The 27,379-nt window shown below is 43.7% G+C and overlaps 2 protein-coding genes across 2 annotated transcripts in view; one reads left to right on the forward strand and one right to left on the reverse strand.

Annotated features, from left to right (window-relative positions):
* Window positions 1-434: 434 nt before the first annotated feature.
* LOC139416385 (Iroquois homeobox protein 5a-like) lies at window positions 435-2,962 on the reverse strand. The gene is made up of 3 exons (XM_071164955.1): window positions 2,467-2,962; window positions 1,578-1,980; window positions 435-1,363 (listed from the first exon to the last, which is right to left on the reverse strand). The coding sequence occupies exons 1-3, from the start codon at window positions 2,704-2,706 to the stop codon at window positions 654-656; spliced, it is 1,353 nt and encodes a 450-aa protein (XP_071021056.1). The 5' UTR covers window positions 2,707-2,962; the 3' UTR covers window positions 435-653.
* An 883-nt stretch (window positions 2,963-3,845) lies between these two features.
* Window positions 3,846-27,379, forward strand: part of LOC139405577 (uncharacterized) — a 32,311-nt gene continuing 8,777 nt past the window's right edge. The window contains exons 1-3 of the mRNA XM_071148019.1: window positions 3,846-3,978; window positions 8,804-9,856; window positions 17,991-18,251. Of these exons, the coding sequence (XP_071004120.1) occupies window positions 8,819-9,856; window positions 17,991-18,251 (1,299 nt within the window). The 5' untranslated portion in view covers window positions 3,846-3,978; window positions 8,804-8,818. The remainder of the gene's footprint in view (window positions 3,979-8,803; window positions 9,857-17,990; window positions 18,252-27,379) is intronic.

The following is a 27,379-nucleotide window of genomic DNA, read 5'->3' on the forward strand; positions in this document are numbered from 1 at the left end:
AGTTGCTTGAAGTAATGGCTACTAAAATCTAGAGTACATGCAGAGGGAATTTCGAGAGTAATGTATGGCTTATTGCAATACAGGACATATTGCGTATTGGAATGGTGCTTCGATAATGCAGTCAATGCAATGATGAATAGTTTTTATCCAATAATCCAATACTTTTGCCGGTATTGGCAACTTTCTGTGTGGAGTTGTGTGCTTCACATGGCTGTGATTATTTGGCAAAGCACACGTCAACCATTGCAGCCATGCAACACGAAATTAACCTGGTAAAAATAGGTCATTTTTGTTGCGTAATGAACGACCAATAGAAATGGAAATGACAAAGTAACACACTTTTCTTCTAAAAAAGACTACAATAAAACTAGTCTTCTTTAATAATTATTCACCACGTGGTTTGACAAAGGAATCCACTTTTTTTCCCTCCACATTATCCCTTAAAACATTCTAAATGTAATAATTGAATATTCACATTCCTAAATAATTGTTTGTTGCCTTTTTAGGGACTCCCAGGAATAGTCAATGTCATTGTTCCATTTGCATCTCAATATGTTTTTTTCCCCGACTGAAAATATAGTTTATTTTCCCAGTTGGACAATAAATAAAATGTCTATATAGAGCCTATAGCTTACCAAATGTCACACAGGCTACTAGACATGTGTCATACCTTTCTTAATTTCATATCTCAAGTCTTTACAAATATCTATCTGTGTTTGGCTCCTGGCTTGGCTGTCTCTTGCCAGAGCCTCGGCTCTGTGTAACATAGTTTGATGTAATCCATTTAAATGCGTCGCTGACCCCATGTTGGATCCGGGGTTCTGCAGGTGTCCAAAAGTGCCATGATAGTTCGAGTAACCCTGGAAAAAGGGAGACGTATAATAGACATGTCTGGATAGGGCTGCACTGTGAGGGAAAATATTCTGAGAAGCGTCTCGTAATGGAGATGACATAGGCCTACCGCACGGAATTTCTGTAAGTAATTGTCTGGGCACGGTCTGAGCGGCATCACTACATCCTTTACATTTATCCGAAGAAGTTGCAATCTCCGCGAGCGACCACAGTTTTGGTTTCGGGGCCGGAAGGGCCGAGTGAATCACTGATGTAGCATTGCTGGAGTTGCCTGAGTCATTACGCCTCAGTGGAGGTGGACTTTCCGAGGCTGCGGAGTCTGAATCCCTTTCCACTCCAAGGTCCGCGTTTTGGGGAGATGCTGCGGTGGTGGGCCGTGGCATCTCGGGCACTCTCCTGTCCCCGTGGTCCTTTACATTCGGATCAATTAAGACAGGTTCCATGTCATTGCCGCTATTGTCTTCTTTGTATTTCTCACAGGGGATTCCCACTGGATTTGGATGCTGCCCAACTGCAAGATATAATAAATTAGACCAAAGCGTTCCGAGGATTAGGCCTAATCACCCTGTCAAGGTCTAACGAAAGCAACAACATGTCTATGCAGTGAATTACATAAAAATTGGCCAATACTTTTGAAACTAATGAAACGCCTGGGGAAAAAAAGTATTTTTTAGATATACTGTAGCATAGAAACATATATTTTTTTAAAAGTGACTTAAACTTACCTGCTTCATTTTTCGACCCAATTTCTGCCGTGGGTTTAAGTGGCTCTTCTTCGTCGTCATTCTTCTCCAGGTCAATGTTGTCATCTTCTTCCTCATCCTCACTTCTATTCCTCGGGGTCCACGTCATTTTATTCTCTTTCTTCAACCGCCGTCTGGCGTTGGCGAACCAGGTGGACACTTGGGTAAGGGTCATCTTAGTAATGATGGCCAGCATGATCTTCTCACCCTTGGTTGGGTAGGGGTTTTTACGGTGTTCATTGAGCCACGCTTTGAGAGTGGCAGTCGCATCTCTTGTAGCATTTTTCCTGTATGCAGGGTCTCCATATGGATAGCCCAATGCTACACCGAACGGGTGATACTCTAAAGAGCCAGCGATACCCGCTGAGGGATCGTACGCGGAGCCCTAGAAAGTCAATAGAAAGTCAATAGATACAAATTTCTCTCAACAGTTTGACCTCACAAGACTGGAAAGCTTAAAGGTAGACATTGATCATTTCTAGACCTTCAATTTCCAATTGTATTGATCATATTTAGAGTTCAAAATGTATATATATTATAGGCCTATACGTAAGCTATACAACGTATGACAGATACAATATTGGACACAATTTGAACAACAAAAAAAAAGTTTTTATTTTGCAAAGTTGAAAAAATAATTGTGACTAATCATTGCATAAGCTCTTATTATAAATGACTTAACTTTTATACATGTTTTATTGAACCTCTATTGATTGTGCACTAATTGTATCAGAAAGCTATACTTCAGCTTACTCGTTACAAAATCTGGATACAAATAGGCCTTTTCAAAGAAACGAAAGGCATTTTTTCCCCAATAATTATTCCGAAATCGAACAGTGCGTAATTGTTAAACTGTACAGTATTCACTTACCACAAATGAGTTCAGTGCCGCCGTCTGCTCTCCGCTATACTGGAGGTGAGAATTGAAGCCAGGGGATGAACCATTGAACGCCGGTGATCCCGCGTAAGGGGCGAAGGCTGAGCCTGAAGACGACCGGCCCAGTTCCTCTGTCCTTGGTCCTCCTAAAATCACACTGGAACTGAACGGGGGACAGGAATGGAGAGCTAGAGACACCGACGGTTGGAAGAGAAAGCCTTGAGGATAGGCCATGGTGAGTGACTTCCTAAAGTCAGTCACTTATGTCCACTTGTGCACTTTCGACCTTAGATGCACACACACAAGAAAAGCGCATGAAAACTCACATCTGAAAACAGTTCCCTTCCCTCAATGTTCGCATTTGAAAAACAACTAATCCATTTAATAACATTGCGAACTGTTGCGTTGGTTGGTTTGTTGTTGTTTGCTGCAGCAATTTGTCAGGGAAAGTTGTCTGCATGTAGCCTTCCAACGGAACGCTTTGTCGATGCTCAACCTGCCAGGCTCTGGATATGGGAGAGTCAGCGGAGGAATAGGCAACCTCATTCTACGATTGTCAGCTCCACCCCCGTGCGCGCGCGCGCACACACACACACACACACACACACACACACACACACACACAACACGTTATGCTATAATTTAGATCGAATTAGACTATTATCAAATCATTAAGCTAGTATTGTGAAGGCTATCTGTACCCCAACACACAAAATGATATCAATCTATATAATTTAGACCCAATTATAGATTATTTTATTATCAACTGCACTCCTCGTTAACCAGAGCGGGATCGCTGTATGCACTGCTAACAGGATCCCTAACCTGATCTTCAGTTGTAACAATTGCAGGTATATAGGCTATATCACAATTGCATATATCTAAATATGTTATTTACCAGAGAAATACATTTAAAAACACTCAAGTAAAAGCAGATAGCCTAATAAAAACAAAGGAATATTTGTACAGTCTTAACATTTGGTTTAATTTAATTGGCTGTTATGGTTTCAAATAATTAGTTATTTGACTTGTCAGTAGATGTTTTTGAATAATACTTCTTGCCCCTGAATACAGTTGCCAACAATATAGCCAATCAGGCATAGAAGAAATAGTCGAATGGACAGACGGAAAACTTGTGGGGAACTGTCTAAGTGCTGAATGTTGGCACTGTAGGTAGTGACGTCACATTTTCAAGCTCAGGAACGTCTCAGTGGACGATTAGGCCAATCTACGATCTGTGAGTTGCGTGACGTGCTGAAAGCTGGCTAGAAAACAGACATTAGATCATCCTCATACTCTACAGATCGTTTCTGCTATCAGTTGAACATGCATGCTTCTCGCTGTCGCCAATAGGGCAATGAATAGGCTACACATCGACATCAATGGAAGCCTGATAAATAGTTTGACCACACTTTATCAGCAGAAAAAGAAAGGGACAGTATTTCTCTGGACCATATAGCCTACACCTGGCATTTTTTTCTTCTCAAACAAGAGCAGATACAGTAGGTGAGTAGCCTAGTCTTATCCTAATTCACGTTTTGGCTATTAAGTTCTGAGGAAAGGTTTACCAATGGGGGGGGGGGGGGGGGGGGGGGGGGGGGGATACGTTTTACACCTCAGGTAGCCATACAAGTAACATGCAATTTAATATTTGTTTACATTATATTTGCCTAAAAGCATAGCCTAAACACGTTTTGATTGATATGGCCCGTGCTTACTGTAAGCTTCTATTGTAAACACAACCCTGAACAGCTCTGCTTAGTCTGGCCTTAGACCTGTGTGCATGGACAGAGTTAATCTTATTTGTTGTTACTATAATTAGAGTGGGTAGCTTAAGACTTCACTTTCGCACTGGCCCATGGTGTGTGGTCAGTCTCTGTCATTGTCTTATGAGAGAAAAAGCAACAACAGTGCATCTTGACATGCTCAGTGTTTCTGATTTTCTTTAGATGACAGCCACACCAACCCACCAGGTTTGGATGTCCCTTTCTTATTGGTCTATTAACTCATTTACAGCCTGGTGAAAAGTCCATCCCACCAAATTTCAGACAGCCTTTTCAGTCAGCTCGTACACCATTAGAATCACGTTTCTGACAACACTGGGCCTTTAAGATACGAATGCTGTGTTGATATTCTGAAATGAATCTGTTCTCCCATCCATTTATCTGTGACAGATAGCAGTAATAAGTTGACTTTACAACATTTCATAAACAGTATTTAAAAGGCAACAGCAACATGATTAACAGTAGACTTTTAATACACCTGGGAAAGAGACTGGGATAATATTCCCTTTTCAATTACACAGAAAATTACCAGAGCGAGCCTGAAGAAAGAGTACCTTTTATATGACAATAAGTCAATAACCTGAAGCACAAAAAAAATATTGATTGAGCATAATAAAGCCTGAGCAATGTGAAAACACTTCTCCTTAAGGAGTCTCTCATCACATCATAAGCATGACCGCACTCCTTATTGGTGCAATTTATGGTCTTTGTGTGTGTATGTGTGTGCTTGTGTGCAGCGGGAAATGGTGCAGTTGTTGGGCATGATCATTTGTGGATCATATGCAGTTTCTCAGTTTATAGACTACAGATAGGTTGGGTAGATTAGAGATGGCATTTTCATGCCTTTAAGCATCCCTCACTAATGCACTGTACTGATTACAGTTGGGGAGGTGCAGCATAACGTAGGCTTGCATCTTATCACCACTGTTGGTAGGTGTGGAGTGCATGAGCATCATATTAGAGGCCATGAATGCATGTGGTATGCTGGTGATCTATTTCTAATCAGCAGCTCTATGATATGACAAGACATCTACACCAGGCGGTGCTTAAGTAATGCCCGGAAGGTCGTCAAGGACTCCAGTCTCCCGAGCCGCGGACTGTTCACTCTTTTACCATCTGGCAAGCGGTATCGGAGCACCAGGTCCCGTACCAACAGACTCCGAGATAACTTCTACCACCAGGCCATCAGACTGCTGAGCAACTAACCCTGCAGTATCTGTCTCCCTGCACAGACCTGCACCTTAGTGACTATTTGCACCCTATAGACTTTCTGCACTTTAGACTATTTGCACTTACTCTCCACTCATCCAACCCTTACACAAAAGTACACACACACACACATACACACACACACACAACCGCACACACACCCACATTCAACACTGCTGCTCTAGTATATACTATTCATTCTACTGCGCGACCAAGACACTATTCACTTTATATTTGTAAATACAGTCATAGTTAACATTGCACCTTCGTTAATATTGAGGGTTAGAATGTGTTCAGAGCTGGCAGACAGGGTAGTGGTGTTGAAGTGGCCAGTCTAATTAAACATAATTTCTCTGTCTCTTTACAGAAATCCATTTCCCTTGTCCCAAAATTGTAGCTACTATCTTTAAGGCTTTGTCTGGGGAAGATGTATCCATAACTGTTATAGGGGTCTTTACCGTCCTCCCTCGGCTAACATTTGTGCACTCGAGAAATTAACTAGTTTGTCTTCTTTTATTAAATCAGAAGTTATTATCTTGGGTGACCTAAATTATGATTGGGAAACGCAGGCTTCAGAAAATCTGAAAGACGTGTAAAGATCTAAAACTAACCCGTCTGTTGACTAAGACCACACAGCCCAACCCTAAAGATCCTTCAAAGTCAACTCTTATTGATATTATTTAAACAAATACACCAAAGAAATATGTTTCTACTGGTGTCTTTGCCCAAGACATTAGTGACCATTGCCCAGTTGTTTGTATTAGAGATGTGAGGCTCGTGTCATCACAAAGAGGAACTTTGAAATTGTCAGTGAACATACTTTTTTACATTATCTTTATTTTAGTGTCCTTGATTGTATTTAAGATATCCCTGAACCTGATTTAGCGTTGAGCATTTTTGCAGATGTCTTCAATACTATTGTGGATAATCATGCTCCCTTCTAAAAAAGGAAGGTTTGAAGGCAGATCGAATGCCTGGTACACTTCGGAATCATCAGAAATCATTCATAAAATAGATAGATGCTTGGGTCAAGGCCAGGAACACAGGCTTAAGCACGAACTGGCAAGCTTTTTAAGCCACTGAGGAATCATTGTGTAAGACAAATAAGAAAGGCTAAATCTGATTATTATGTAACCGCTCTTTCCGATTGTAACCCGGCGAAATTCTGGAAAACTGTCAAGTCCCTGAAGAGTTCTACTTCCTCCTCTCTGCACAACAAATTAATTCAGACACTCATTATGGGAAGAAAATGCCTTCATTGATGCATTTAATCACCATTTTTATTTCAGCGGGCTATCTCTGAAAAAACTTCTAAGCCTCTTCACAATGATGTTCGGCTGGATGCTGATAGGGGAACCTTGCTGAATGAGCAGAGAAATGACATTCAAAGCTTTTGTTTTAGGCTATTTGCAGAAAAATAAGTCCTGGATGCTTTGCTAACAATAGACAACAAGAAATCCACATGGGGCTGACCAATTGTATCCCAGTCTGCTGAAGTGTGCAGTGCCCATCATTGTTGGTTGAAGGAATTTTCTGTAGAGCTCTGAGACAGGATTGTGTTGAGGCACAGATCTGGGGAAGGGCACCTAAAAATGTGTGCAGCATTTGAAGGTCCTCAAGAACACAGTGGCCTCCATCATTCTTAAATGGAAGAAGTTTGGAACCACCAAGACTCTTCCTAGAGCTGGCCGCCCGGCCAAACTGAGCAATCGCGGGACAAGGGCCTTGGTCAGGGAGGTGACCAAGAACCTGATGGTCACTCTGACAGAGCTCCAATTATTCTGTGGAGATGGGAGAACCTTCCAGAAGATCAACCATCTTTGCATCACACCACCAATCAAGCCTTTATGATAGTGTGGCCAGACGGAAGCCATGACTTTCAGACCATGAGAAACAAGATTCTCTGGTCTGATGAAACCAAAATTAAACTCTTTGGCCTGAATGCGAAATGTCACATCTGGAGGAAACTTGGCACCATCCCTGTGGTGAAACATGGTGGTGGCAGCAGCATCATGCTGTTGGGATGTTTTTCAGTGGCATGGACTGGGAGACTAGTCAGGATTGAGGTAAAGATGAACAGAGCAAAGTACAGAGAGATCGTTGATGAAAACCTGCTCCAGAGCGCTCAGGATCTCAGACTGGGGGTGAAGGTTCACCTTCCAACAGGACAACGACCCTAAGCACATGGCCAAGACAACGCAGGAGTGGCTTCGGGACAAGTGTCTGAATGTCCTTGAGTTGTCCAGCCAGAGCCTGGACTTGAACTCGATCGAACATCTCTGGAGATATCTGAAAACAGCTTTGCAGGGACGCTACCCATCCAACCTGACAGAGCTTGAGAGGATCTGCAGAGTAGAATGGGAGATACTCCCCAAATACAGGTGTGCCAAGCTTGTAGTGTCATACCCAAGAAGAGACTAAAGACTGTAATTGCTGCCAAAGGTGCTCCAAGGCTCTGAATACTTATGGAAATGTAATATTTCAGTTTTAGATTTTTTTATACAATTTTACTTTAAAAAATAATTCTAAAAACCTGTTTTGGTTTTGTCATTATGGGGTCTTGTATGTAGATTGATGAGGGATTTTCTTTTGTTTAATCCATTTTGGAATGAGTCTGTAATACAACGCAATGTGAAAAAAGTCAAGGGGTCTGAATATTTTCCTGAATGCACTGTATATACACTACCAGGTCAAACGTTTTAGATCACCTACTCATTCAAGGGTTTTTCAAATCTGGGTAAAAGATTGAAAGTAATTTGAGACTTATTCAGTAAATGTAGTAATTGTTTGCTTTTCTGAAGTCTACCAATCTTGCCAGCAGGCATGCCAGCTAAGATAGTTAGACAACCTAGATACTCTAACTTGATTTAAAGCCTGAAATTGCTTCTTGGTAGGTAGCTATGTGGTTGGGCGATTGGGAACCTATCTGGGCTAGCTAAAGCCAATTTCATAAAATTACCAGATGGCTAGTAATATTATAGAGAAACAACAACAAAATTGTAACCACAATGTTATTATTATTATTGTATTTTTTTAAACAGGACACATCTGAGGGGGCACATACCCCCTATGGGCATGACGCCTCTGTTGCTATAGACTAGATATCCCACTAACCACAGTATCTAAGAACAAGGCTTTTAGTCTAGAATTCAAATGTGTATGTCTGTGCGTGCGTGTGTGTTTGTGTATGTCTGTGTGTGTGTTTGTGTATGTCTGTGCGTGCGTGTGTGTTTGTGTATGTCTGTGCGTGCGTGTGTGTTTGTATCAGGACGCCCAGCTGCACAGGTTTGTATACCTGTATGTTTTAACTATTGCATCATGTTGTTCTCCACTGGCAGGTGACTCTGTGCCCTATGACAGAGTGTTCTTCAGTGTTACCTCAGTTCCAGGAGTCCCAGCAGGACATGGACGGGGAGTCAAGGCGTTCAGAACATCACCAACAGCCCATGACACCGAGACAGTTTCAGGACTGGCGGAATAGTCTAGGCAAGAGTTCAGCACTAGAGCAGGATAGACTAAACCTGCAAGGTCTTGACCAGGGTCCAGCACAAGACAAGGAAACACTGCCAGGTCTTGACCAGGGTCCAGCACAAGACAAGGAAACACTGCCAGGTCATGACCAGGGTCCAGCACAAGACAAGGAAACACTGCCAGGTCATGACCAGGGTCCAGCACAAGACAAGGAAACACTGCCAGGTCTTGATCAGGGTCCAGCACAAAATGAGGAAACACTGCCTGGTCAAGAACAGGGTCTATCACAAGACAGGGAGAGACCGCAAGGTCTAGACCAGGGTTTAGTGCAAGATGAGGAAACATTGCGTGGTTTTAAACAGGGACCAGCACAAGACCAGGCGAGTCGGAATTACTTCCATCAAGTCCAGGATCAGGATCGTTCACTAGGCTCCAATAAATGCACAACAGAAGAACAGGATCCTTCCATAAAGGTCTCAGTCCAGGATGAGGATCCACCAGGGAACCAGGACTATCAATGTAATTTAGACCTGGAGCAATGCACAGCTCATAGCGCAGACCAGGGTGAAAACAGGCTGAGTGGTGTGAACCAGGATCCAGTATATTTTGGTCCCGCACAAAACCACAGCAGCCCTCATGACATCCCCATTCTGGTATCAGCTGGGAACCAGAACCAAACACAGGACTCAATCCATGATCTAGCTGGTGGAATGGATCTACCACACTGCACAGATCCAAATCCAACCCCAAAACAGGACCAAGAGAAACTGCTTGGGACAGACCAGGAGCAGGCCCTAGTGGACCCAGATAGACGACTTAACCCAAACCAGGACCACACCACAGATGAGGCTTGTGGGGAAGATGCGGCAGGGGAACAAGGCGCCTGTATCCCAGCGGTGGTGATCACTCAGACAGAAGGGGTGAGTAAAGATACAATACCCGATGGAAAATAATAATATGCACTCATTGATATTCATGGGTTTCAACTGTACTGTTCCACACCACTCTAGACTAGAGCTCTGCCACACGGCTCACACTGCCAAATGTCTTCTCTTCCTCAACCCCTTTGTTTTCCCAACTCGCAGGTAGGCCTTTCTTCTCCGTATTTGTTCTTTGTTCTTTGTTTAAACGATGTCTCTGATCATGTTCAAAGCCCATCTTTTCTGACAGCTTTTTCCTCTCTCACCCCCCCTCTCTTTATCCTGTTTCATCGAACCATTTTTTATTTCTTCCACTGAAATCTGTTTCTCTATGTTCACATTGTACATGTTTTTATAGGTTTAGGGTGGTAAATAAGGCGTTCTTGTCCTGGTTCCACACATCACAATGTTGATTAGAGATGATCTGAACTTCCTTCATAATATAGATGATTTTCCTTACTGCAGCGGATTTTCTTATTCAAGCAAATGCTTTCACAAAGCCCTCCTTAGTGAATAGGTTGTGTGTGTTTAGGTAAGGACATCTCTGTCGTCCATTTCCTATCCGACCCTCCGTTTTCCATCTTGATTTAGTTTGAACTATTGTCTTTATACTACCTTCACCTGCCCTTCTGGCAATAACTCCACTTTCAAAAATAAAACAATATTAAAGTAGGCCTACAAATGAGTCCAGGTCCGTTTCTTAAGTAGCTATTCAGCACAGTGGAACAGAATGTTTTAAACCAAGCCGCACATACTGTAGTTATAGACTGTAAAATGCTATAATCAGAGGTGGGAGGATTCCGAGGGGGTAAACATGTGAGAATTGAACTCTCTTACAGCCAGCGCTCCTATGACAGAATCCATTTCCTGCTCTCATGTCCAGTGATCCAAACCGCCTCCAAATAAGTTCCCCTCACAGCCTCTCCCTCACACACGGCAGGCGGAGCCGAGGAGCACTTAAACCAAATTGACTATACCGATCTGAATTATGAAGATACCGATATCATGCATAAAGTTATTTACTCCTCTGAAGAATTGGAATAAGTAATTCCCTCAGATGGCGGTACGGGGGAACTAATATGAATGCAAATAGGGTTAGCCTCCTGCATTAGTGTCTGATAAACAATTTACAGGCCTCAGTGTTCACTGGGGAATACACACTCTCCTGGCCACACACACACACACACACACACACTCCCCCCCCCGCGCACAGGAGGAGATGGGGAGGATGCTGATCTGGAGAGAGAGGGTCTGTTCCAGCATCCCCTTTCTTTAGACGTCCTTATCTCTATTAACCCCTTGAGCTTCTGGAATCATTACAACTAGATCAGACCACCCTGTTACATTTTAGCACGATGAACTATATAGCATGAAATATAATTTAAGCATGAAATACACTAGCTATACAAAAGTATGTGGACACCCCTTCATATTAGTGGATTCGGCTATTTCAGCCACACCCGTTGCTGACAGGTCTATGAAATCAAGCACACAGCCATGCATTCTCCATAGACAATCTCCATTAGTTCTAGTGAAGGGAAATCTTAACGCTACAACATACAATTTCATTCTAGACGATTCTGTGCTTCCAACTTTGTAGCAACTGTTTTGGGGAAGGCCCTTTCCTGTTTCAGCATGACAATGCCCCTTGCACAAAGCGAGGTCCATACAGAAATGGTTTGTCGAGATCAGTGTGGAAGAACTTGACTGGCCTGCCCAGAGCCCTGACCTCAACTCCATCGAATCCTTTGGGATGAAATGGAACGCAGACTGTGAGCCAGGCCTAATCGCCCAACATCAGTGCCCAACCTCTAATGCTCTGTTTGCTGAATGGAAGTAAGTCCCCACAGCAATGTTCCAACATCTAATGGTAAGCCTTCCCAGAAGAGTGGAGGCTGTTATAGCAGCAAATGAGGGACCAACTCCATATTAATGCCCATGATTTTGGAATTAGATGTTCAACGAGCAGGTGTCCACATACTTTTGGTCATGTAGTGTATCTACAGTTGTCATTTCTTTTGAATGTCCTTTTTACCGTAGGTATTCCTCCCATTTCCCATGGTATTTGGCCATTTTGTCTTTAGTGATTTTTGTTGTTGTTGTCCGAATTAAGTAATTTTTGTCTTACAGCTGCCTCCTCCTGCTTTCAATGTTAAAGAGTGGCTTCCTTTAAAAAGAAACGAAAACGAATCCCTTTGAAAATGGCCTCTGTGGCAGTGTCAACATTTAGTGTAAATAGGATAATTTTGGTCATGAAGTCCGTTTTGTCTAAAATAGAGTTTGGAACATCCGTGAATCACAGTGGGTAAATTTAAGGTTGGGTTTGGATTTGATGTTGTCCATTTGCCCACTAGCATGCAATAGCATGGACAGTGAGACAGACCTGCCCAGCAGCTCCGACAACACGTCGCACATTATTTATTTTTTTACTTCAGACATACTGCACCAAACACAATTAGTTAGATGTAAAATTGGGCAACTAAAACATCCTCAGCAAAAACATCAAAATGAACAAAGTTATCTTAGATTCCTTCTGGGGATTTTGAGGAAGTGAAATCGGTTTCCACGTCTACAGTGTCTCATGGGGGACAAACATCATTAACCAAACGCAGAATCGGTCAGGAAACACAGCTCCAAGACTGAATTCTCGTATTAAATACACACTTGCCAATCGGCGTATTCGGTGGCTCTTTAAAAAGAATCATCCACATTTTCAGCTCATCGACTTCCTTAAGGTTTGGTTAAAGTGAAAAATAGTGTTTGGAATGCCATAACGTTAGACATATGCTTGATTAAGTGTGTGATTTGTTTTTACGGCAACCATTGAAAAAATTCTCAATTTTTTACTTTTTAAGACTCATGAAGGAGATTAACAGAGCAACCACATTTTGAGCAAATAAATAGTGTAAGCCGGGGTAAAGAATGATTTTCCATGGACACTGTGACTTCAGATATGACTCAACGTTTAATTACTCAACTTCTGGGGACAAATCAAATCTAAGGAGAAATCATATGAGCAGATAGCTAGCAACTGCTATGGCACCAAACCCTAATCCGAAGAGATCTCCCAGTACCCCTGATCTTTATACCCAGAGCAATAGCATCTGATATCACAATAAATGTAATTCAATTATGGTCCCACAATAGTACTACAAGTGGGAGCCATACAAAACAGTGTCAACATACATTTCGACAACAGAGGGGATTAGCAATAGCCCTGCAATTGACATTTAGTTGTCTGAGTTCTCTTCCCTTTTTGTGCTGCTGGCTGTCAAGGCACCGCAAATCACTGCTCTCCTTCTATTGCCTTTGATTGGGCGACATCGTGTACGTCATCTCCTTCCCCTCCTTTTGCCTCTTCATCTCCATACTGCCCTTCACATCTATGGTTTCTTACTGCCTTCACACTTCATTTGCGTTGCGTGTCCTTGTTAATGGTCTATGTGGTGCTATTTGTGTAATAGAGAAACATTGATGTGTATTGTTTGTCAGTCACTGTACCAATTAGAGTCCCCCCCCCGTGTCATATATGTAGAAATGTCTCCCATCTTGTCTTCTGTTGGCGTTTGTCTTCCCAATTCAAACCCACTTGATCATTTACATGCTCTCAGTTGTGAATTAAAAATAATTGTTGTACATGACGACAACTCGTATCTTCACCACAGATTTCCACAGAAAAGTTCACCAACGTTACTCTTTAACAGTAGGAGGATAACATTGTGTTTGTGTGCCTGGTCATTACCTGCCATGAAAACTAAATGAGCAAATGATGAGTACTATAACTCTCTCGCTCTTTCACCAAATGTGGATTTTATATCACTGTATTGTACTAGCTACAGTATATCCCTAGTTGAAACTCAGAAGGGCCAAGCTTTTAAACCCAGCTTTGTTGTATGCTCCCTACCAGCAGCCTGGCAAATACTTGTTTTTCCTGACTTTTAATCTGTCTATTAGATGTGAATTACAATGCAGACAGACGCCAGTCTATTACATGGTGTCTCTTTTCAAATGGTGTCATAGCTATGGAACGCAGTAACACTCGAGCACTTCGACATACTGTAATTAACTGAAATCAAACTGATTGGAGCAGTATCCTCTATAATGCCAATTTTAGTGCATTTTACGCCGTGATTGAACAAGGAATCTGTGTAACGTGTCAATGTGTGTGTGTGTGTGTATGCTACAGACTCGTCTGGATAATTAGCTCTCGAGGGATGACAGTCGGAACAGTTAAAGGACAATCATAGCACTATGGGATGTTAAACTGCTGCCTGCTGCCTTTGTCTTTTACTGCGACCTAATTGTTTTCTACAGGCCAGGCAGTTGCTTCACTTTGTAGCTTCACAGGAATGAGAGACTTTCACACAAGCAGACGGACTGATATTTTGTGGAGTTGTAAACACTCTCTCATATGATAATTCAGTGGCACACGAAAGCACATTTGAAAGACAGGTCTCTTATTGGAATTGATGGGGGTAGATCGTATCGTGCTGAGTGCCGACAGTGGGTTTCTCTCTCTGCATTGTTTGTTTTTGGTAAATTAGTTTTGCATTCATTCAGGACAAACACAATTGTGTGGAGCAAGAGATGATTAATTCAGATTTGCATAGCCTAGCATCTGGAATTTAAGTCAATATTACAATGACTTCAAGATATCTGAGCAGGATTAGAATAGAAGATATTGGCCTACATATTATGTCTGCAAAACAGCCCTTGAAGTTCACAAAATAACCATAGCTCTCCACAGCAGTGGAGGCTCTTCATAGGAGGAAGGGGAGGACCATCCTCCTCTGTGAATTGAATGAAAATAAGAAGAGTGAAACATTAAAGAAGTTATCCTTTTAGGGGAAAACTATACTAAATGTATTCATGTCACAATGGAGGTCTACAGTCGCCTCAGTAGCCTCACTCTGTAGGGTAGCACCATGGTGTAGCCGGAGGACAGAGCTTCTGTCCTCCTGGGTACAATACAAACCCCAGAAGGCTCATGGTTTTCACCCCCTTCCATAGACTTACACAGTAATTATTACAACTTCTAGAGGACGTCCTCCAGCCTATCAGAGCTCTTGCTGCATGAACTGTGACTTGTTGTCCACCCAATCAAAGGATCGGAGAATGAATCTAGTACTGAAAGCATAAGCTACAGCTAGCTAGGACTGCTGTGCATAAAATGTGGTGAGTAGTTGCTCAAAGACAGAGAAAGACAATAGTTTAACAGTTTTGAACAAATGAATTTCCTCCAAAATGAAGAAGCAAGAGTGAGAGAGAGATTTTGTTATATTTTTTTAAAACTTTCACATTCACTTACTTAGCTAGCAAATGCAGCTTGCTGGTTTAGCCTACTCAAACACCTGGCTCAAACAGAGAGGGATGCTATTTTAGCTAGCTGGCTATGGCTATCCAACACTGGAACTCTTCCAAGTCAAGGTAAGTTTTTGGATTGATTCATTTATTGCCACGGGCCCGCCGGTGAAACTGCTAAACTGCTTTCTGACTGTACAATGTACTGCATGATTGTAGCGGGTTTACTAACATGTTAGTTCTAGTACCTATGTTGACTATGACATGACAACGATGTAGGCTGTGTGTAGCGGTTAGCAGTCATGATATGAAGGTTTGGCTTGGAAAGTTTTTTTCGCCTGGTCACAGACAGCTGATGTGTTGTGCACTGAAGTCCAAAAGTGAAGGAAAAATGTGAGAGGAGGAGAGCGTGTCGATAGTTGCAAGAAGAAATCATACACTGCATTCGGAAAGTATTCAGACCCCTTGACTTTATCCACATTTTGTTACGTTACAGCCTTATTCTAAAATGGAATAAATTGTTTATTCCCCTCATCAATTTACACATAATACCCCATAATGACAGCAAAACAGGTTTAGACTTTTTTGCTAATTTATCAAAAAGTAAAACAGAAATATCATATTTACATAAGTATTCAGACCTTTTACTCAGTACTTTGTTGAAGCACCTTTGGCAGCGATTACAGCCTCAAGTCTTCTTGGGTATGACACTACAAGCTTGGCACACCTGTATTTGGGGAGTTTCTCCCATTCTTCTCTGCAGAACCGCTCAAGCTCTATCAGGTTGGATGGGGAGCGTCGCTGCACAGCTATTTTCAGGTCTCTCCAGAGATGTTCGATCGGGTTCAAGACCGGGCTCTGGCTGGTCCACTCAAGGATATTCAGAGACTTGTTCCGAAGCCACTCCTGCATTGTCTTGGCTGTGTGCTTAGGGTCATTGTCCTGTTGGAAGGTGAACCTTCGCCCCAGTCTGCGATCCTGAGCGCACTGGAGCAGGTTTTCATCAAGGATCTCTCTGTACTTTGCTCCGTTCATCTTTCCCCCAATCCTGACTAGTCTCCCTGTCCCTGCCACTGAAAACATCCCCACAGCATGATGCTGCCACCACCGTGCTTCACCGTAGGGATGGTGCCAAGTTTCCTCCAGGCTTGACACTTGGCATTCAGGCCAAACAGTTGGAGTCTTGAAGTCCAATCTTGGTGTTCTTTAGGTGCATTTTGGCAAACAAGTGGGCTGTCATGTGCCATTTACTGAGGAGTGGCTTCCGATGGCCACTCTACCATGAAGGCCTGATTGGTAGAGTGCTGCAGAGATGGTTGTCCTTCTGGAAGGTTCCCCCATCTCCACAGAGGCTCTGGAGCTGTGTCAGAGTGACCATCGGGTTCTTGGTCACCTCCCTGACCAAGGCCCTTTTCCCCCGATTGTTCAGGTTGGCCTGGGCAGTCAGCTTTAGGAAGAGTCCAAACTTCTTCCATTTAAGAATGATGGAGGCCACTATGTTCTTGGGGACCTTCAATGCTGCAAAAATGTTTTTATACCCTTTCCCAGATCTGTGCCTCGACACAATCCTGTCTCAGAGCTCTACGGAAAATTCCTTCAACCTCATGGCTTGGTTTTTGCTCTGACATGCATTGTCAACTGTAGGACCTTATATAGACAGGTGTGTGCCTTCCAAATCATGTCCAATCAATTGAATTTACCACAGGTGTACTCCAATCAAGTTGATCAATGGAAACAGGATGCACCTGAGCTCAATTTCGAGTCTCAATTTCGGGTCTGAATACTTAAATGAATAAGGTAATTCTGTTTTTGATTTTTAATACATTTGCAGAAATGTCTAAAAACCTGTTTTCACTTTGTCGTTATGGGGTGTTGTGTGTAGATTTGATGAGGAAAACAATTAATTTAATACATTTTAGAATAAGGCTGTAACGTAACAAAATGTGGGAAAAGTCAAGGGGTTTGAAAATGTTCTGAATGCACTGTATATACAACGAGCAAAGTGATCATGCTGTTTTTATGTGGCTGCTATGAAAGTGAACTGTGTTTGCGTATGATCGGGGTGTATGCATTCCACCGATTGTAATGAAAAACATTTCTTAAACGGAAGCCAACAGAACGAAGCAGGGATAAACATAACTGAATTTGTACAATAGAAACTCAAATTTGCAACTGTTGGACTAATGATTACACCCTAGATCAGCTAGATGCAGGGAAGAGTGTGCAAGGCGGTCTTGAATGTGTCACTGTCTGTCACCTTGATTACTCAAAATACTCTCGACATGTGCCCCTACGTTATAAACTTTCATTCTAGGTTGTAGTAACCTCATCATGGGTATATGGAAAATGTTAGTATCATGTAGTAGTCTAAACCTATCGATGTTACATTGAGCTGGGTGAATGGAATATGACTGACCGTTATCCAATAAGCTGTAATAGAAAAACATAGAATCACACTTGGATGCAATATCCTAAACTTTTTGTTTCTAAGTACTGTCCCATCAGTGTTTGTCAGTGCCGTTTAAGATGAGATGACGGAGGATGATTCTTTACATTTTTTTTGAGCATGGCCTTTATTTGTCACATGCACCAAATACAACAGGTATTTACTGTGAAGTAAGTGTTTCACTGTAAGGTCGACACCAGTTGTATTCGTCGCAGTCTATGCTCATACATATTTTTTTTTTATCATCCTCCGTCATCTTAAATGGCACTGACTGCCACTACTCCATAGATTGGGCGGTTCTTGAAAACAAAACGTTTGTAATATTGCATCCAAGTGTGCGTGTGTGTTTCCCCATTGACTAATGTATTTTCTCCTGTGTGTTATCAGAGCCGGGGGCCAGTGGTGAATCAAGGTGGTGAGACAGCGCCAGAGGTAACGGAGAGAGTGGAGGCTGGACCACTGTGGCCACAGACACCAGCAGAGAGGCCAGAGATACCAACAGGACCAGAGAGACCACAAGAACTAGCAATCGCAGCCATGATTCCAGTGACCACTTTAGACCTCAGTCCCAGCCTCATCGAAGGGGGGGACCTACTGGCCTGCTGTGATCTGCTGTCCCTGAAGAGTGACACTGTGTCCCTGGCCAGGGTAAGTGATTTCTCCCATACACACACATTACAGGGAGGGTGAGTGACTTCTCCCGAACACACACATTACAGGGAGGGTGAGTGACTTCTCCCAATCACACACATTACAGGGAGGGTGAGTGACTTCTCCCAAACACACACATTACAGGGAGGGTGAGTAGCTTCTCCCAAACACACACATTACAGGGAGGGCGAGTAGCTTCTCCCAAACACACACATTACAGGGAGGGTGAGTGACTTCTCCCAAACACACACATTACAGGGAGGGTGAGTAGCTTCTCCCAAACACACACATTACAGGGAGGGCGAGTAGCTTCTCCCAAACACACACATTACAGGGAGGGTGAGTGACTTCTCCCATACATGTATGCACATTACAGGGAGGGTGAGTGACTTCTCCCAAACACACACATCACAGGGAGGGTGAGTAGCTTCTCCCAAACACACACATTACAGGGAGGATGAGTGACTTCTCCCATACATGTATACACATTACAGGGCTGTCACCTGATCAGTGCTCATCTATTGCCTGGGAAGACAACTCATCTCTGCAAGAGTAGGCAAAGTTTATTTTTGTCTTTCAATAAGTGTTGTTGTTGATATAGTCTGGCTAAGACCTTTCTAGTTAAATGCTGCCTCTTTCTAGCTAGCATCCTAATCATTGCCTTTTGAGCTGCTGAATGCTCACTACTTGTGACTGTGAAGTGTTGGACCATTGACTTCAACTGGTTTCAAGGGAATTTGTGAGAGCTTTCTGATAATTGGTGGGTATGTCTGTTGGAGGGGGTATTTTTCTTCACCTCTCCTAGGCAATCAGCAATTAGTGTAAGTACTTCAATCTCCGCTAGTTTTTCACCGCGTTGTTGCCCAAAATGAAGACTGTCGCCGAAACAAGATATTTCAGATGATCAGATTTTGCTATTGTGTAGTTTTGTCAAGTATGTGTGATTTCCTGTTCACTCCTCTACCTGTAGGTTTTACAGAAACTCCCCACTCCGTGGCTGCAACCCTTCTAATCTAGTGTACCCTTCCCGCACAACCCATGTGCAATTCCTAGTCTTCGGCAGTGTTTGGAACTGCCAATCGGTGGTCAACAAGGCTGAGACATAGATTACCCATGAGAACACTGCTACTACTCATTTCTTCTAAACTGAGATTTTCAATTTTCCCCCTCTCTCACCTGCCCATCTCCTCATTTGAATTCCATGCTGTCACTGTCACACTGTCACTGCCACTCAAGCTTAACATTGTTGTCATCTATCGTCCACCAAGCGCCCTTGGAGAGTTCCTCAATGAGCTTGACACATTGATAAGCTCATTTCCCGACGATGGTTCACCGCTCATCATACTGGGCGACTTCAACGTCCCGAAGCATGACTTCAATTCATTTCTTTCAAACTCTTTCTTTCCTCTCCTTGCCTCTTTTGACCTCACCCTTTCCCAGTCCCCTCCCACTCACAAGGCAGGCAGTAAGCTTGACCTCATCTTTACTAGAGGCTGTTAGCCTACCAATCTCACTCCAATCCCCACCAGGTCTCTAATTACTATTTTGTTTATTTTTTCTTCCCACTCTCGTCCAACCTTACCCACTCAGCCCCTACCCAGATGGTCATGCACCGTCACAATCTTCACTGTCTTTTTCCCACTACTCTCTCCTCTTCTATTCTATCATCTCTCCCTTCTGCTAATTCCTTCTCCCTCCTGTCTCCTGACTGCCTCTTCGAACCTACTTTCCTTTCCACCTCATTTAACTCCCACTCTCCCCTTTCCTCCCGGCTGGCTAGACCCTTCCTCCTGCTCACAGAACAGGGATGTGGGCAGCTGAGTGGAAATGGAGGAAAAACTAAACTTCCAGAGGACCTATCACCCTTCCACTCCCTCCTCTCTACATGCTCTTCTTCTCCAACCCTGGGAAACTATTTTCCACCTTATCCTCCACCTTCTCCCCATCCCTCCTCCCTCTCTGTGAACGACTGTGTCAACCACTTTGGAAAAAAGGTTGATAACATCCGCTCCTCATTCACTCAGCTTACGGAGTCCATTGGTCACACTCACACAGAACTGCCCTACTCCTTGACCCCTTCGCCCCTCTCTCTCCAGATGAAATCCTGCAACTAGTGATGTCCAGCCACCCGACAACCTGCCCACTCAACACCATCCCCTTCTCTAGACTCCATCTCTGGAGACCTTCTCCCATACCTCACTTCCCTCATCAACTCATCCCTCACCAATGGCTGCGTCCTCTCTGATGTAATGATGGCCAGAGTCGGTCACCTCCTCAAGAAACCAACACTCGACCCCTCTGATCAAAGAACTACAGACCAGTATCTCTTCTTTCTTTTCTTTCCAAAAAACCTGAGCGGGCTATCTCTGACCAGCTCTCTCGTTATCTCACTCAGAACAATCTTCTTCACCTTAACCAGTCAGGCTTCAAGATGAGTCACTCAACTGAGACTGCTCTCCTCTGTGTCACGGAGGCTCTCTGCTCTGCCAAAGCTGACTCTCTCCTCTTTTCTCATCCTCCTAAATCTATATGTTGCCTTCAACACCATGAACCATCAAATCCTCCTCTCCACCCTCTCAGGGATGGGCATCTCAGGTTCTGCACACTTTTAAGCACCTCTCCTCTTTTCTCTATACACCAAGTTACTTCGCTCCATCATATCCTCACATGGTCTCTCCATTTATTGCTATGCAGATGACACTCAACTACTTTTCTCATTCCCACTTCAGACACCCAGTTGGCGACATGCATCTCTGTGTGCCTGGCAGATATCTCAGCTTGGATGTCGGCCCACTACCTCTGGCTCAACCTCGACAAGACAGAGCTGCTCTTCCTCCTGGGGAAAGCCTGCCCACTCTAAGATCTCTTCATCACGGTTGACAACTCCCAAAGTGCAAAGATCCCTGGAGCAAAGATCCCTGTCGTTCTCTGCAAACATCAAAACAGTGAATCGCTCCTGCAGGTTCATGCTTTGCAACATCCGTAGAGTACAACATTTTCTCACAGAAGACGTGGCACGGGTCCAAGTCGAGGACCTTCACAGTTTTATTTGAGACAAATGTACAATCCATGAAGATTCATTGTCAGATCCAACAGCAGATGTCGTTGTTTCAAGAAAACTAGAACTAGCATCTCTGTTTTGTCCGAGTTTAAAAATAAAACATTTACCGCCATGCCAGGCAGTTTTGGGGCTTCACCACGTTTATTTGCAATGCATGTGTCGTCTGCAATAGCATTGAAAGTTTGATATTGTGTTTCTGAATTACATCACAAAGAGGTAGCATGCAGTGCATTCGGAAAAGTATTCAGACCCCTTCACCTTTTCGACGTTTTGTTACGTTACAGCCTTATTCTAAAATTGATTAATTACCCCATAATGACCAAGTGAAAACAGGTTTTTAGACATTTTAGCTAATTTATTAAAAAAAAATTAAACACAGAAATACATAAGTATTCAGACCCTTTGCTATGAGACTCGAAATTGAGCTCAGGTCCAGCCTGTTTTGATCATCCTTGAGATGTTTCTACCACTTGATTGGAGTCCACCTGTGGTAAATTATATTGATTGGACATGATTTGGAAAGGCAGACACCTGTCTAAATAAGGTCCCACAGTTGACAGTGCATGTCAGAGCAAAAACCAAGCCATGAGGTCAAAGGAATTGTCCGTAGAACTCAAGACAGGATTGTGTTGAGGCACAGATCTGGGGAAGGGTACCAAAACATGTGTGCAGCATTGAAGGTCCCCAAGAACACAGTGGCCTCCATCATTCTTAAATGGAAGAAGTTTGGAACCACCAAGGCTCTTCCTAGAGCTGGCCGCCCGGCCAAACTGAGCAATCGGGGGAGAAGGGCCTTGGTCAGGGAGGTGACCAAGAAACCGATGGTCACTCTGACAGAGCTCCAGACTTCCTCTGTGGAGATGGGAGAACCTTCCAGAAGGACAACCATCTCTGCAGCACTCCACCAATCAGGCCTTTAAGGTAGAGAGGCCAGACGGAAGGTGATCCTCAGTAAAAGACACGACAGCCCACTTTGAGTTTGCCAAAAGGCACCAAAAGGACTCTCAGACCATGAGAAACAAGATGTGATACTCCACATCCAACTTGACAGAGCTTGAGATGATATGCGGAGAAGAATGGGAGAAATTCCCCAAATACAGGTGTGCCAAGCTTATAGTGTCATACCCAAGAAAACTTGAGGCTATAATCGCTGTCAAAGGTCTGAATACTTATGTAAATGTAATATTTCAGTTATGTTTTTATGATACATTTCGAAAAATGTAGCAAAAATATTTGCTTTATGGGGTATTGTTTGTAGATTGATGAGGGAAAATAATCCATTTTAGAATAAGGCTGTAATGTAACAAAATGTGGAAAAAGTGAAGGGGTCTGAATGATTTCCGAATGTACTTTATTTACAGTTGAAGTCGGAAGTTTACATACTGTGGCAGACCAGGGGGTTGGTCCAAAACGTTTACACAGATCAGACATGGACAGAGTAGAATCAAGACCAACACCCTGTCTCCCACCTGGAATTCTCGGGGCTGGGTTCCCCGATTGTAGACCTGGGCTTGGGCGCGTTGGGCCTTCTCAATATGTTCCCTCACGACTCTCCATATGGCTGTCATCCTCTCCATCATCATCTCCATGTGCTCTACCACACTGCGTAAGGGGGTCGGTTGGGCTTCCCACACCTCCTTGGCGAGGTCCAGTAGGCCGCGTGGCCTCCTCCCGTAGAGGAGTTCGAAAGGGGAAAACCCTGTGGAGGACTGGGGTACTTCTCAGATTGAGAACATTAGGTGGGGTAGTAGCTGGTCCTAGTTCTTACGATCCTGTTTGAGCGTACCGGTAAGTCAGGTACCGGTAAGTCTGGTACTGCACCCACCATCATCTGGCACTTCCCTTGTGGCGTCACGATGTTGGCCCATACGGTTGAATACCGCTTTGTGTCCCCGTGAACACAGGAAATTGACGTCTCCACGTTCAGTCTCCTGGTTCAGCAGGCTTGTGGTTACGAGGGTAACCATACTTCCGGAGTCTAATAGAGCTTCCGTGTCCGTCAACCATCACCGGGACCATGGGTGCAGTTGATTTGTGGTGTGTCCAACAGGAGGTGACGTAGTCCACTGCGTGACCCACCTCGCTTCCGGGGCTTGCTGAGGGCATCGACTCCTCTCAAACCTCCTTTGGTCTCCATCTACCTGGGGTTGTCGTTGGCGGGTCGGCCCCTACCCTGGCTGTCTCTACACTGGTTTGCGGTCCTTTGGCGCTGCCGACTGTCGCTTCGGGATACCCAGCAGTGGGGCTGTCCTTCCGACTCCTCGAATGGGTCGCCGACTCGGTCCGGCTCCCACTCAGCAGGGCCTCCGGGACCCTCTCCGGATACCGTCTTCTGAGCTCTGGGTCTTGCTGTGTCCTGTGGGGATCAAAACTGAACTCTCTCCTGTTACCTCTGGTACCGTCCCCAACTATACTATACATACACTAAGTTGACTGTGCCTTTAAACAGCTTGGAAAATTCCAGAAAATGATGTCATGGCTTCAGAAGCTTCTGATAGGCTAATTTACATCATTTGAGTCCATTGGAGGTGTACCTGAAAATGTATTTTAAGGCCAACCTTCAAACTCAGTGCCTCTTTGCTTGACATCATGAGAAAATCAAACGAAATCAGCCAAGACCTCAGAAAACAATTAGACAATTAGTAGACCTCCACAAGTCTGGTTCATCCTTGGGAGCAATTTCCAAATGCCTGAAGGCACCACGTTCATCTGTACAAACAATTGTAAGCAAGTATAAACACCATGGGACCACGCAGCTGACATACCGCTCAGGAAGGAGACGCGTTCTGTCTCCTAGAGATGAACGTACTTTGGTGTGAAAAGTGCAAATCAATCCCAGAACAGCAGCAAAATACCCTGTGAAGATTCTGGAGGAAACAGTTACAAAAGTATCTATGTCCACTGTAAAACTAATCCTATATCGAGATAACCTGAAAGGCCGCTCTGCAAGGAAGAAGCCACTGCTCAAAAACCGCCATAAAAAAAGACAGACTACGGTTTGCAACTGCACATGGGGACAAAGATCATACACCATCCGAACCGTGACGCATGAGGGTGGCAGCATCATGTTGTGGGGGTGCTTTGCTGTAGGAGGGATTGGTGCACTTCACAAAATAGATGGCATCATGAGGTAGGAAAATTATGGCGATATAGTGAAGCAACATCTCAAGACATCTGTCAGGCAGTTTAAGCTTGGTCGCAAATGGGTCTTCCAAATGGACAATGACCCCAAGCATACTTCCAAAGTTGTGGCAAAATGGCTTAAGGACAACAAAGTCAAGGTATTGGAGTGGCCATCACAAAGCCCTGACCTCAATCCTATTGAAAATGTGTGGGCAGAACTGAAAAACCGTGTGCGAGCAAGGAGGCCTACAAACCTGACTCAGTTACACCAGCTCTGTCAGGAGGAATGGGACAAAATTCACCCAATTTATTGTGGGAAGCTTGTGGAAGGCTACCCGAAACGTTTGACCCAAGTTAAACAATTTCAAGGCAATGGTACCAAATACTAATTTAGTGCATGTAAACTTCTGACCCACTGGGAAAGTGATGAATGAAAAAAAGCTGAAATAAATCATTCTCTCTACTATTATTCTGAGATTTCCCATTGTTAAAATAAAGTGGTGATCCTAACTGACCTAAGACAGGGAATTTTTACTTGGATTAAATGTCAGGAATTGTGAAACACTGAGTTTAAATGTATTTGCTTAATGTGTATGTAAACATCCGACTTCAACTGTATATACTGCCTTCTACTGTATTCTTGTCAATGTCAATGCCAATTGCTCATCCAAATATTAATATATTTCTTAATTCCATTCTTTTACTCTGAGATTAGTGTATTGTTGTGAACTGTTAGATATTACTGCATTGGTAGAGCTAGGAACAAAAGCATTTCTCTACACCCGCAATAACGCCTGCTAAATATGTGTTTGTGACCAATAACATTTGATTTGACATCAACGGTATCGACTTTAGGCGAGACTCCGGACACCATAGTGAGAGTCTCCTCCTGTCGGTCAAACCGTGTCTCATGGTCTGACAAACACTGCTTTAGCTCTGCCACCTTTCACCACAGATGCGGAAGTGCGACCCTGGCGGATGTGGTGGATTAAGACCCATCCAATACAACAAAACATATCTCTAGCTTAAACTGATTTTGATGTGGATTTCTTTTGTTACGTAACTTAGATTGACGCACCAGTGTGTCAGTCAACTGTCGGGGGATAATGAAAGGAATGGAAGTTTTTATTCCAGTGAGATTGCTAAGGCGAACACCGCCATGTTTAGTTTTGCCCGACCTAGGTCGAGGCTCAGACATAGTCTCAATGGGAAAAGCTGAGCTGACTACACTGACTGTGCAAGGGGCCAACTTAAAGCTGGCAGGCTGGCTAATAGCCTGCTGCCTGGCCTGCACCCTGTCTCATTATGGAGCTAGAGGAGTTAGAGCCCTGATAGATAAAATGAGAGCACCCCTCCAGCTACTCTCATGGTGACTTTGTCTTGACAGGTGATATGTCATTGCCATTAGTGTTATGTAAAGCGAGCTCTGAAGCACATATCAGAATAGCATTAAGATGCTTTCTCTGCCTTTCGATTCCCTTCTTCCTGACAGCATCCATTTTGTTGATAGCCTATTGCATTTATGGCACCTGGGCCCAGTCTGATAAAGCCATGACAAGCTGTAAGAGATTGGCCTAGGTGAGGCTCTCATACACCAAGACCCTCATCTTCCCAAGATGTACCTCTCTAACCAAACGACACAGATATTCCTCTGTTAACAAAACATTCATGTCTCACCTCAGAGCTATCCAGTTTCATTATCGCAGAAAAAAAGGGCCGCTTTATCCAGAGGTCAGCCGGGAATATGGAACCATGGCACTTCTCCAATGAGCAGTGAGGCTGTATCGTTGTTTCAGACATCGGGCAGAGCGCTCGTCAAATCATAATTCCCCTGACCTTGGTGACCCTCGGAGGCTTTGACAACGCGGGGCCATGCTACAGGACAGGCACTCTCTTTCACGCCCGCCGACGCCAAAATGGCTTTTTCATTCCTCAAACAATCATACGCTAGATCCTCTGAATGGAAGGGCAGATGACATAAGCTGTGGGTTCTCTGGTTTGAGTTAAGTGCTTTTTTCTAAACTCCAGAAGCGTGTGGTCTGACCCTAGTGTACGTGCTGACGGTACTGTTATCTTCTTTTCCCCCTCTCATTTAATTTAGCTCCTTGAGCGTTCCTGAAAGCCCAATTTGAATATGCTCATCACTGCTGCAGCCCTGTTGTCAAAATCTCAATTAATATGTTAATGTCTCTGAGATTTTTCATTAGTTACCAGAAGAGTTATTGGCGTCATTTTTTTCAGGAATGTTTTTTTTTTTAGGGGGTGGGCATTGCTTTGTTTATATTGCCTGTTGGTGCTGGAGGGGTTTTTCAATTACAAATCATAAATTGAAATCCTCAACCAAGAAGGAATAACTACCGTTGATATGCTTGATTCGTAGCAGTCCTTGTGCCGATACATCTTCAACTTATAACTTGTTACCTTAATGTATCATTGTAGTTAAATCCGACTCAGTATTCAGAAGGAACTCAAACGTTTCTAAGTAAACCTCCTTTCCTTTACTAACACTGTAAATTCATTATTTATAAATGGTGCTCCGTTGACATTCTTAGCTGTTATGTGGCAAATGAGCCAGTGCCACCACCTTGGACGTTATGCCAAAGGAAATGTGTGAGAATTAATGTTGATATCCTCGTTAGTAGCTTAGACATGCATCAGCAGAAATGTACTTCCCTAACTACTGTATGATTAGAGAGTAGGCTGTAAGCCCCCACTTGCTCCTTTCAATCTCACTAGACTATTTAGGCCGTTTAATTTTCAAACCGAATTATTAAATCATGACTGCAGGGCTAACTTTAGATTTTAATAATAGGGGCCTCCCGAGGGGCGCAGCGGTCTAACGCAGTGCTTGTGGCGTCACTACAGACCTGGGTTCGAGCCCGGGCTGTGTCACTGCCGGCCGTGACAAGGAGACCCATGAGGCGGCGCACAATTGGCTCAG

Source organism: Oncorhynchus clarkii, chromosome 1 (assembly GCF_045791955.1).
Source record: "Oncorhynchus clarkii lewisi isolate Uvic-CL-2024 chromosome 1, UVic_Ocla_1.0, whole genome shotgun sequence".
In the NCBI taxonomy this organism is placed as follows: Eukaryota; Metazoa; Chordata; class Actinopteri; order Salmoniformes; family Salmonidae; genus Oncorhynchus; species Oncorhynchus clarkii.